Source organism: Onychostoma macrolepis, chromosome 22 (genome assembly GCF_012432095.1).
Source record: "Onychostoma macrolepis isolate SWU-2019 chromosome 22, ASM1243209v1, whole genome shotgun sequence".
Classification (NCBI taxonomy): Eukaryota; Metazoa; Chordata; class Actinopteri; order Cypriniformes; family Cyprinidae; genus Onychostoma; species Onychostoma macrolepis.
The window spans coordinates 31219877-31232892 of NC_081176.1; the positions used below are offsets into that span (position 1 = coordinate 31219877).

Consider the following 13016-nt stretch of genomic DNA (forward strand, 5'->3'; position numbering starts at 1 on the left):
CGGGCCCAAGCACATGGAGTCTGCGGTGCGGTGTTTCATCAAGCCTACGCGCAAGAAAAAGAGGTGAAGGCTAAAAAATGTGGAAGACAACCCGACAGTTTCAGGAAGTACAACATATCCTGCCTACCGCATAGCATTATCGTGAATTACCATTGTGGTTCAAGATCTCATTTGAAAACGCCCCCGAAAATCCTGTAATTCCGAAATATGATTGCGAGAAATGAACAAAACACTTGGTGAGTGAGCTTTACAACTGGTACTAACAGTTTCTCTTTGTGGTGGTGACGGAAAGGCTTAGCTTTAATATTGAAAAGATTAACTAGGGATCTGCCCAACATTGATGAGATGTTCAACACTTCTATTCATTTCTCTTAAACCAATTACAATACACTTCCTCTGCATTTATTTTTTTTCATCATGACGGCATTCCAAACATTTCTTCACCATCTATTTGAATGTCAGCATTCGAATTTATATCAGATCTTTAAATAAATGAATCGTTCCTTTTGGCCTCTAGGGATATGTTAAAATAAAATCATAAAATAAACAATAAATTGTTATCTCTCCGCATTATATTGATTCACATATAACTGGAGCTCCTTGTCACAATTTTTTTCATGCATTGGTGCTCCACTGGGGAACACAACTGAAACGTTCATGTACAGAATGTGGTGCATAATCCTTATACTCTTCCTTTGCTTTATACACATACACACACAGAAGCACACACACTACAACATAGTCATACTGACATTACACACACTCACTCATTAAAGAGATGGCCAGTGATTTTTACACTGGAAAAAAAATATAGTTTTTAAATCAATATTTTGTCAACATTCTCAAAACAAGATGAAGATGTATTAAACACAAATTATTTTTTATGTCTAAAGCATAAAACTTTGTGAATTTAATTAGATTTATGCTTAAGAATTTGACAGAAAAAAATGTTTAAAGATATATTCTCTGAAAACAAGTCTTAATATATTTCGCAATTTTACTTCTCAAATTGATCTTGTTTCAAGAATGTTATGATATTTGTCCTGGTAAAAGACAAATTTACTGATTAAAAAAAAAAAAAAAAGATTTCTTGCAGTGTAGTACAGGTTATCACAGTCCTTCTCTTTTCTAACTGCTAAAGAATCCTGATATAATGACTGATGAACAGCTAAATGTCAACTCATCATGGAACAGAAACTAAACAGGGTGAGGGAAAACAACAGAAGAGAATAAAAGAAAACATCGATTGAAATTGTGAAAACGCAGCTGAGAATCCATTATTTGAAACTATGAAAGCATCCTGAGTTCACCAGGTATATTCTAAGAAGTCCTTTTGTCAGTTTAAACCTGGTGGACAAATGCAACTTCCTCAAATCCGGTCCTGCGACATCCGTGATCTTTCGCCCTCGGCTGTGCCTCTCCCTGCTGTCCGTTTGAGGCATGTGCCCTTAAATAAAACACCTTCAATATGAAGATGGGGAATAAGCACAAAATCACACGCACAATAGAACATCTGCTAGCATTGGAGGGATTTCTGCGCAATCGTGTCCACACGCTTTGTGAATTTATATTCACATCTAGTTTTTTTGTCTTTTTATATTCAAGTTATGGGTACTATTAGAGGAGTATCTCTTCCATAAGCAATGTCCATCTGGGAGAGTCTGTCCCTCAGAGTCAGTTTCAGGGAGAAATGCATTATGGGAGGCTTCCCAGCCAGCCTCACGAAAGAAAATACCACACGCACGCATGCAATCGCCAACCCCACACCGGAGCCTCGTGAGGCATGCATGGGATATAGGCTTTCCTGTCCGTTCTTAAAAATAAGTACAAAATAATCTTATCTAATCCTGTTGGGTGTAAAATAATGCAGTCGTTACAGGAAAACAGGAAAATGGAAAAGAAAAAGTTGTCCGAGGCACTGCGAGCCAGTTTCATCTGATTAGTGGAGATGATCTGGGGTCGTCTGTTAGTTTGCTTTAGAACAGTTCCGCCCCCATCTCAGACCTGGACGGGCAGCGTTTGGTTCATTTGCAGTCTCATGTCTTGAATGCTGCCGAGAATCTTCTTTTGGTGGCCGGCTAATGTTACACCTATCCGTAACAGGTCTCTGTAGAAAACAAGAAGAGGAAAAATCTTATTGCCACTGTTATACAATAAATAAGGCAGTTGTTTCTAAAAGAGAGGACATAATTGATGTTATTAAAGCGATAAAATCCCGTGGGAATGTAGCCAGGTGAGCAAATCCGTCAGCAAATTGTCGCTAGGTTGAGTAAATAGAACAACCCCACCCTTTGGCTACTGAACTGAGACAAGTTTGTGGTGCAAAGCCAGTTCTCAAACTGGAGATAGGTCAAGCGCTGGTCAATGATTTGCAAGGTTTTGCACCTAAGGCTACCAGATGTCAGATTTCACGTGAAGAAAGTGCTATTAGTGTAACCACAGACGTGACTTGGAATAATATTTCACTGCACAACAGACAGTCATTACACTTTAGAATGAGTGTGGTGTAAAGGTTACCATAGGCTTTATGATAAAAATGCTTCCTGTTGTTTCATTGGCTGAGGTAATCTAATCCCTTCATGAGGTTTTAGTTTACACAGCAACACGTGTGGCTAAAAGCTAGCGCAGACTCATGTCGTTTACTCTTTTTTTTTTTTTTTTTCACCTTCCGATAAGCAATAGGACGTTGTCTGGGAGCAAGCGCCCCGTGGCGGCCCCCAGTCTGTCTGCCCTGCTCATCTCTACAATCGCACGACATTAGCAGAGTAATTTCACACAATGTAAAAGTGTTTTCTCTCTTTTTCCTCTGTTGGTCCCATCAAGCCAAAAATGTTGGATAAAATGATAATAAATGGAGACCATTAGGAGAATTACTAGTCATTAAGAGCGCGAGAAAACCACCGACTGGTCCACCTGTCAAGTTGCCAAATTGAAACAAATTACCCCTGCCTCCATCCTTTATTACACTTTAATGGGCGTGATGAATTTATAATTTTTTTCTTTATTAGTTTATTTGATCCCAACCACTCTCTTCACATCTGCCTAGACATTTAACATAGCGACAAATCATGGATTTCTTTTCTGGAATGTGACCTTTGTAAGATACTTTGTTCGTGACATTTTCTGAGGATGAAATGTTGCAATAAATTAAAGCGAGATGAGGGGAATAATCACATGCTTAAAAGCTCTATCACTAACCCTGTTCTTATCACTATAATATTGAATTTCCTTATTGTCTCTTTAATTCCCTATCAAAGTTCTGTTTTAGGTTGCTTGGTCCGAACCAGAGTTCGATTCTACACAGCTGGTCCACACCACAAGCATCATTATGAAACTACCCTTACTTAATATTTTCTTCGGAAAAATTAGAAGTTGCACAAGTGCACAGTGCCTTGAATTCGAACTTAACGAGCAATCCAAAAAAAGAACCGGACACTCACTCTGCAGTCATCTGGGCCACCAAGTCAAAAGAAGCAAAGCCAGCATTAAGGAAGTTGTCTCGGTAGCGACTCATCTTGATGGCATCCAGCCAGTCGCCCACAGTGGTGAAGGTGGTGTAGTCAGGCACACAGCGGTCGAGGAGCGGCTGGGAGGCCCTACAGAGAAAGAGAGGAGTGGAGATAAAAAGAGAGAGAGAGAGAGAGGGTTAGGTCACGCCAGGCCTCCACCACCGAAACCTCACCCCCAAACCCCCCACCACCACCACCTCTCCTGGCCTGTAGGGCCTGAACCTGCCACTGTGGCTTACTGGCTGGAGACGTGCAGGGGCCCGCCAGATGCTGTGGGTGTGGGTCCGCATGAAGCAGCACATGTCTGGACTTAAGATGTATTGATATTTGGCATGCTCCAATTCTGCATTAAGTCTATGAAAATCACTTGCTTATGCATGACTTGATTTATCCAAGTATGACAATAGGTTGACCACCTCCTTTATTGGTCCAAAAGGAACATTTATTTTAGTTAAATCGCGTTTGCCTGCATACACCCAAAAAGATCCTTCTTCCACTATAGCGCAACTAAATTTAAAGTCATGCATAAAAGCAGCCAGTTTAAATTAGATCAGACAAAACCAACAGAGACCAGACTTGATCTATGAGCAGATTGGGGTCTTAATAACTAACAGTGAGGTCTGGGCAGTGGGGATAAGGAGGTAAAGTTTTAGAGCAAAGACACTTCTGTCTGCGAGCTCTCTGCTCTGCTGAACCTAGCTGTCTTTTGATGGCATTAGATTAATTAACAATTAAAAGCATAAGAAAAAAGTTAATAAGAATGGAACAGAGGCTCTATTGAGGACGAGGTCTGTAGATGGATGGGAAGAGTGATTTTTTAATAAGCTCCTGCCTTTAGGGCTGAAGGGTTTGTGGTCATTAACCTGGAAGGCAGCTTTTCTTAATGGGGCATTGTTAGAGCTGGTCTGGCTCTCACATCTTAGGGACGTTGACTTTAAGTGCGAGACAGGGAAACTATATGAGGAAACTAAAAGAACAAATTTAAAACTAAACTACCCTTAACTCAGCATTGAGCAAAACTATTAACTAATTATACTCTCCTCGGTTTAGTTAAGGAATTGATCACTGAAGATAGTACACAGAGCATCAAATGTTGCAACAACAGGAGCCTCATCTCTGAGTCTTTCATTACACTCAGCAGGCAGGCCACCTCTCCATTGGCCCTTTTAAAATCTCGTTACTTGCTAATTAAAACCATTCCCATCTCTGAATTACATTAACTAATGATTCTTCCTTTATCCTCTGATCATTGCAGAGTAGACAAAGTGTCTCCCACTGTTTCCTGGTTGTTAGAGGCCCTCCCCCAGGACCCAGAGCCTAGAGGCAGGCACCCCGAGGTGGGTCAAAATCTTCCTGAAGCTTTTGGCTAACAATCACCGTGTATCTAAGTGAAACAATCAAATCTGTGCAAAAATGCTGATCAATGAGCAAAATTCTGTTATATAGTGACTTCATCTGGAAGGCAGCTGATGTAATTAAATATCTCAAACAGAAAAGGCTGTAGTAAGTGTAGACCAGAACAAGCATCTTAGGCAAAACAATCGATAGCCCTGTGATGGTGCAATTAAACCGAATGTTTTATTGACTGAAGGTCATCTTAATTTCCATAACGTCAGAGTTTCTCAGCTTACAATATTGCTTGTCAATTGAAAATGATCTGGAATCAATAGGCTCTTAATTCAAATGCCTCTGTAACTTTGGCCTAATTCTGAATTTAAAATGAGTGAACAAGTTTGCTTGGTTAGTTGAGGAGATGCAAACATGTTAACTAACACGCTAATATGTCCGGATATGCCCTTACCCAGAATGTGTGCTGGTGACCACCTTAAGGCTGGCGGCATTGCGAATAAGTTTGTCCAAGGTATTGACGATCTGGGAGAACTTGGGTCTCAAATTTCTTTCTTTCACCCAGCAGTCTAGCATGAGTTGATGCAAGGCAGTAGGGCAGTCCATAGGTGGGGGCAGTCGGTAGTCCTGCTCGACTGCATTGATCACCTGTTGATGAAAAAATAATTATTGTTTGGTGTTAGTTTACCCTCAAAATAAGTTGAACAGAGGCAAAGTAGAGAGTAAACTTACATCTTGGTTGCTCATGTCCCAGTATGGGCGCTCGCCATACGACATCACCTCCCACATCACAATGCCGTAGCTCCAGACATCACTGGCTGAGGTGAACTTCCTATAAGCAATAGCCTCTGGTGCTGTCCAGCGAATAGGGATCTTTCCTCCCTACAGATGCAAGAGAATACAATGTTTTTTTATTTTTATTTTATATTTTATCTCAAATGGGAGCTGGATATTGTTCTGTAAATATTAAAGGATCAAGACTTGATTGCTGACCAATGAGCTGGTGTAGGTGGGGTCAGTGGGATCATCCTCCAAGAAACGAGAAAGGCCAAAATCGGACACCTTACACACCAGGTTGCTGTTGACCAGAATATTACGGGCAGCCAAATCACGATGCACGTAGTTCATGTCGGAGAGATATTTCATGCCAGCTGCAATTCCTCTCAACATACCAACGAGCTGGATGACTGTGAACTGTCCATCATTTAGCTGTTGGAGAGAGTGGGAAAAATCACAGACCCATTCATAACAGAAATGTCCAATGTCTAAGTGTTTTTAACTTTCCAGGATGTGACTCATCAGCCAGATGATTCATCTCTCAAAGTCACAGCTAGCAGCTAGGCTATTTGTCATCGCTGTTTAGAAAGTTTAGGATGTTTTTTCAAGGGGACAGGTGAAAACATCTCTTTTTAGAAAGAACATCTATTTTAGAAAACTGATGGGGGCTAAAACTTATGCTAGACTGCAACAATGATGGTATTTGTTTCATGAAGTATATCACTTTAAGTATTACTTGCATTTCCATACATATCCCACAAAAAGAATCCAGGCATCAAACTTAAAAAAAAAAAAAACAACAAAACAAAAAAAAAAACATAAATTTTATAGTGGTAAGCATCTCTAACCCGGAGAAAGGAATCCAGAGCTCCGTTCTCCATGAACTCAGTAACAATCATGACTGGTCGACTCTTTGTCACCACCCCTTCCAGGCGGATAATATTAGGATGATCGAACTGGCCCATGATGCTGGCCTCACTCAGGAAGTCTCTTCTTTGACGCTCTGTGTAGCCTGCCTTCAGAGTCTTGATGGCCACAATGATCTCACGCCGTCCAGGGAGTTTCAGACGGCCACGGCACACCTCTCCAAACTCTCCTACATAGGTAGTGGACAGACGAGAGAGAAAGGGTGGAGTGGAGAGAGGAGAGGGAAGAGTGGAGGAGTGTGGGAGAGAAAGGGGAGAGGGACAGTTACTGGTTAGAATCAAGGAGCAAGGGGGAAGCGGGGGAGACAGCAAGAGAAGCCAGGGCTAAAGGTGATGCTATTGGAGTGTATCCAGGGGGCGAGGGAAGGGGTAGGGTGAGATCAGCAATGCTTCAATGGGAAAAGGTCTTGGAGGATTGTTGGGGGTTGGGGTACCAAAGAGGAAATGGGAAAAGTAAGACAAAAAAGGTAGGGGTAAAGGGTACAATCAGAGAATGCTAGGGTCTGGAGGGAGTGAGGGTAGAAATGTGGGAAGTAGGTGGGGACAGAAGCTTGGGAGGATTGGACGGCTTGCGTCTGCAGTCTAGGCCAATGTGTAAGCAAGTGCAAGAGAAACAAAGGGGTCAGAGGAGGACATGGTAGGGTTTCATCACTTTAGACAAAGCTAGGAAACAACAGGTAGCAGCGTTAGATGTTAAAAGCCTTGTTTTTTTGGAGTCTGAGATGGGGCTCTTCAACTCATTACAACATAGCTACAAGTCATACTAAACTAGAATCCTACTTCTTTTTATTTTAGCTTTTAGAAGTTAAACTGCTAATGTTAAGATTTAGAACATTTGCAAAACAAAGGGGAGTGGTCTCAAGGGCAGGAAGGAGCACCATGTATGGAGAAGTTAACAGGTCACAGGGTCAAGAGGACATTTAATTGTCCGAGAGGTATCATCAGGCTCAGGACAGGCTTGGTAAGTTAGCAGGAATGGTAGCTTTATAGTTAGCTCTGAAGATAACCTCAGAAGCTCCATTTTGTAAGTAAAGCTGTTAGAGACGTTGGTAAGGTGCTAAGGGTTTGGATTTTGGAGCGGGATGAGTTGATTGAAGTACCGCTTGGTGTGAAGTCCTCTAAAGGTATGGCCTGGGTGTGCCTAGCTGTCTTCCCCCTGTTGCTCAGGAGCTTGTGTTGTTGGTTACCTGCGCCAATGACTTCCTCGATTTTCACACAGGAAACGTCAATCTCTTTGGCAAACTCGCGGATGGCCTCATTAGGGTCCTCGTAGGTGAATGGGTCAATGTAGACCTTCATCCCCGGAGTGACTATAGGGGATTCAATAGTGCGAATAGCCATATGAATCACACTGCTATAATAGACAATATTTATAGCACTGTTAGTCATCAGATGACAAAGTAAACTCTGTAGAGACTTACTGTATTGTTGCAGTTTTTCTGTGTACTCTGATTCTGAGCCATTGCGTTGTTTCCTGTGAACGAAAGACAATACAGTCAGTTACAAAAGGTTGATGATTTTCCTATCTTAATGTAGGAAAATATGCATTTTGAAAAGGACCTGTTTTTTCCCTGCCAGCCCCTTTAGGGATATAAATTGAGGTCGATTAAAGAACGAGAATAATATGAAAATTAAGAGAACAACAGAATCAGCCTCAAGAGACCCTTGTCACTTCACGACAGAAGTCAAATCTGCATAAAGACAGCTAAGAACAACAGTAGCAGCATTGGTTGTCTTGCTTCGGTTACATACTAAGGAATCTTTACTGCCACATTGTTTAATTCTCTCCTGTCTCTTAATTCCTTCCTTCACACTTTTTCCACTATCAGTCCATAAAATGCAATGCAATTTCAACAAACCCAACCCCCCCTCTAGTACATGTTAATGCAATCCCTTTGTTGTCTAACTAGTAACCGGGCCAATAATACCCGCTGGTGATTTGTATCTCATTTCCAATTCAAATTCAGATCCGGAATATGCCAAGGCCTACATTTTTTCAATCGTAGACAAGTTAAGATACTAAGACACACTGTGCTGATTAAAACGAAAAAGAGTGCAAATTTTGAATTTTTGCTTGATAAGGCTTTAAATACACAGCTGCCTTGCCCTCGACTGTGGAAATGGGAAGGTGGCCACAAGATGGAAAGTGCCAGTGCCAACGATCATCGGGACACTGTGGAATTCCAATGTAGGGCACATGCACATTTGAGACCACTGGCTACAATTTACCAAGTACAAGATCCAAAATAACTGACAACCCAGAATGAATCTGCTTCTCAAACTGCTTTCATTAATTGTCAGATAGGTTCTAAGGAAGCATTATGAGCAACTAAATTGCATATGCACTCAAAACATTCTGATGTTTCATAGGTATACTTTGACTTCTAATTCTTTATTCTATTCTTTGTGAATGTCGTTAAGGTAAGTGAAAAATTGAACCATTTACCTGAGGCAGACAATGGCAATAACCACAACAACAATGATGAAGACCAGCCCTGCTGTCAGAGAACCCACAATGAGAGGTAACTGCTCCTGTAGAGTCTTGTCTGCATCGGCTGTGTGAGAGGCACAAAGAAAGATATCATGGGATGCATTCAAGAGAATTGTATTTCTCAGATCTATTTATAGCTTTTCTTTTTCTATGAGAGGTATTTATACTCTTAGATTTGCACAATTGCTTGATAGGCTTTGAAAGAAAATTGTTTTTATGTGATAACATAGGTTGTTTTACATACCCTGGTGGTTGGTACTAAAGTCAGTAGGGCTGCTGTAGCGGCCATACCCTGCCACCGTTCGGGCTCGAACCTGCACAACATACGGCGTGCCTGGCTTCAAACCCTCAATGCGTGCCGAGCTACGCTGGGCTGTCATGGTGTGGGCAATAGCTTCTCCCTGGTCCTGTGGGAACAGTGATAAAACAAGCCATATAAAACCAGCCAGCACCCAAAAGCAAGCGTCTGGCAGTTCTGGTTTAATCTGTCAGTACAACACATCAAACACGAAGCAGATATGCCTGGCCCTTTCTTCTCCTCTATGCAAATCCTCCTGCCTCCATCCCTGCCAAGCTCCAACTGCCTTGCGGTATCAGCGTTCAAAAGAAGGGGATGAATCAAGGAAGGAGTTAGGGAGGAGTGTTAGGGTATGAGAGAGAGAGAGAGAGAGAGAGAGAGAGGGAGGAAGGGTTGATGCTGTTGTCAGGATGAACGATTATGTATAGAGCAGAGGATGACAGTGGTGGAATTGTGATTGAATGCCCTTCGCTTCATTGACTTACACTGGCTCTTACCTTCTCATGGTATTTAATCTCGTAATCCAAGATGATGCCATTTGGTTTTTCAGGGGGGAGCCAGGAAAGACTCATGGTGTTGGCTGAGGCCCCCATCAGGTGGACGGTAGGAACTGCAGAGGGAGCTGTGTAGGGAAAATGAGAGAAATCCTATCTTAATGAAAGCTGAATGTGTATTTTTTTTTTTTTTTTTTTTTCACATTTAGAGCATGCTCACATTCAGGATTACCAAAAAGCTGCTTTGATGTGTAAGCATCAGACAGCTCTTAGTCTTGGGCCCTTTCGGGGCCCTAGCCTCTCAAACTGCACAGACAGAATGGATTCTAAAGTCTCTTGTGAAAAGTACCATGACAGACAAACCGGAAGGCTTAGTATCTGGCAAATCCAGTCCACACAACCTATAAACACATGCAAATATATGTATAGCTGCACACACCCTCTGTCCACTCCCTATGCTCTTTATGACCCATGATGACTTCTTACTGTCTGTCTTCCATAATCTCATATTTTTGGACAATTAATGCACTTTCTTTCCAAATTACTGTTATGTGAAAAATATGTATTTAAATTGTAAAGTATTTATACATCATGCTACTTTAAATTGTATTCTCTTTAATGTATGCATATTTTAATATTTGTACTGTAATACTGTAAAAACCACTAATGAGAATCACACCTGAGAAAAGAATGGAAGTTACAAAATTAAAATGACTAATGACATGAAAATTAGAATTTTGGGGTAATTATCATATACTTTAACACTGCCTTCATGCAAGATATAATGCATTGTTTGTTTTTAGGATTAAACGTAACCTGGGCTTTTTTTACCCATATATTCGTGTTAACACAACTTCTTCCATAGCTCCTTACTTATCTTCGCACCTAGCTTTACATAATCTGTACCGTCCCCATTTGTCCTCAGACCTGATGTTGCTGTCTCCGGTTTCTGATGTTATCAAGTTCTGTTCACAGACTACAGTAGCTCTCAACATCCCCTACTTTCTTGCCTCTGTCTTTTTCTCCCTCACTCATTCTTTGTTAAAAGCGTTTTAATCCCCAGGTCCGGTTCTTTGATCCTTTCCCTAGTAGCTCTTTATTATTCTGTCTGTCTCTTTGTCCGCCTCCCCCAAAAGCTCACTCTCCCCTAACCCAACACCATCAACCTCCTAACCCAGGCCTTGCTCAGAAAAGCCTCACCCTGAAGACAATGCTCCCTGGGCAGCCCGCTTGCTTACTCTCACCCCAGGATTAAGGGGCCTCATCTTGAGGAGACAGTGGAAGTAACCATGACGTCCCTTGAGCTGATGGCCCATATTTATTTTTTGTCTTAAAAGGCAGATGAATATTCAAGCACAGTCCTGGGAGATAATCTGATCATAGACCCTCCTGAATTTTTGGAACCATGGGGGTGGGCTGTTGTGTGGGTGTGCATATCACCCCAGGATTGACTCCTGTGCAACAACTGCCCGGGTTGTATGACAATGCCTGTGGTCAATCCCTGATAGCAAACAGAGGCATTCTTGGACCTGGGTGCTAGCATAGAGTGCTAAAGAGAGGGTTATGCATATGAATAACTCTCCTGAGATGTCCAGTGTCAATTCAAAACTTGAAATCACACAATAAGTGGCTTTTTTCACAAGGTTAATGCATCTCCACATCTCACTAACTCAGCACACTCTAGCCTAGAGTAGCTTAGCTTTGCTACCGAGCCTCATAGCACAGCTCTCTGGCATCGATGCATTCTGTGGGCTGAGCTCTTTGGGTAGAGTGCCGTGGGTTGGAAATACCTTAAGAGAGGCCATTACACTTCATTATTTTAAACTAGAGCATGTGAAGAAAAACATTTTGGTCACACTTTATATTAGGTGGCCTTAACTACTATGTACTTACATTTAAATTAATCATTTGGTACAATGCAGTTATTGTGTACATACATGTGTTTACATTGTACTTATATTTTTAAAAATACCTATATGTAATTACATCTGTAATTAATTTATGTTATTACATTTAGAATTACACTGTTGACCCATCCCTTACACCTTAACCAACCCTTAAACCTACCCATATCACCAAACCTGTCCCTAACCTTACCCGTATCCCACCTCAATAGCAGCAAAAGTGTTTTGTAATACAATATGAACACAATAAGTACATTGTACTTACATCAAAAAATAAGTACACAGTAGTTAAGGCCACTTAATATAAAGTGTGAGCAACATTTTTTTTGTAACCTTTAATGACACACATGGAAGAGAATATTTGTAACCTATTGGAACATGGTAGCTGGTCAAGGCTGGTTATTAGAGTCTCTAGAACTAAAACAGTTTAGGTAGTTTTTGGACCATGACGGATGGTAACAGCTTTAAATCAAAAGAAATCACTGAACTCACCAGCCTGGTTGGTGGTGATGTTAACAGAGGCAAACTGGGGTGCGTAAGGACTCTTGTTGGAGACTCCATTGACTGCCTGAATCTCAAAGCTGTATTGGGTGTGAGCCTGAAGGTTTCTGACCGTAACATGTCTCTCAGTAAGCCCAAGGTGGCGGGGAGAGATATCCACATTGTCATCACATCGTGTGCAGGTACCACGTTCAGGCAGACATTTCTTACAGATGACATTGTAGAGAAGGTCCTCCCTTCCACCTTGGTCACGTGGGTCACTCCACTCAAGTATAAGAGACGTCTCATTTACACTGGAGATGACGCTGCGTGGAGCTGAGGGCACGGCTGCAAAAATAAAATATTTTTGTTGTGTTAGCAGGTTTAACCTTGGTTAGTTGCTTTCCCAGCAGGTCCCTTAGCAAAGCTGGTTTGGCTGAATAATTGACAAGTTCCCTAAACCCCAACAAAACTTCCAAACTAAGCAGCGCCTGAGCAGAGGAAACCAACCTGGCAAGCAGCTAAGAACAACAGACCAAATTAGGCTAGTTTAAAATGTTTTTTTTAAGCAGGAAATTTAAATAAAATTGGTCAAATGGGGTTTCACATACACTTAATGCGGATTAAGTGCTTTCATGTAACTAAAATTAAGCAAAACCTTGTTTTTCCCACTTGTGCTGTTCATTTTAACATCAAAAATGGCTAGAAATAGCTATGGTGTTCACTTGGGAAAACATTTTTTATTTTTTTGCATGTATCTGTTCAGAGTACTGACAATGAACACAAGCAG

At 41.4% G+C, this 13016-nt stretch overlaps 1 protein-coding gene across 1 annotated transcript in view; it reads right to left on the reverse strand.

Moving 5' to 3' along the window:
* Window positions 1-348: 348 nt before the first annotated feature.
* LOC131530209 (ephrin type-B receptor 3-like) overlaps window positions 349-13016 on the reverse strand; it is a 47221-nt gene continuing 34553 nt past the window's right edge. The window contains 12 exon segments of the mRNA XM_058760364.1: window positions 349-2107; window positions 3441-3596; window positions 5311-5504; window positions 5589-5738; window positions 5850-6065; window positions 6482-6729; window positions 7747-7869; window positions 7981-8033; window positions 9006-9114; window positions 9295-9457; window positions 9846-9970; window positions 12239-12574. Of these exon segments, the coding sequence (XP_058616347.1) occupies window positions 1999-2107; window positions 3441-3596; window positions 5311-5504; window positions 5589-5738; window positions 5850-6065; window positions 6482-6729; window positions 7747-7869; window positions 7981-8033; window positions 9006-9114; window positions 9295-9457; window positions 9846-9970; window positions 12239-12574 (1982 nt within the window). The 3' untranslated portion in view covers window positions 349-1998.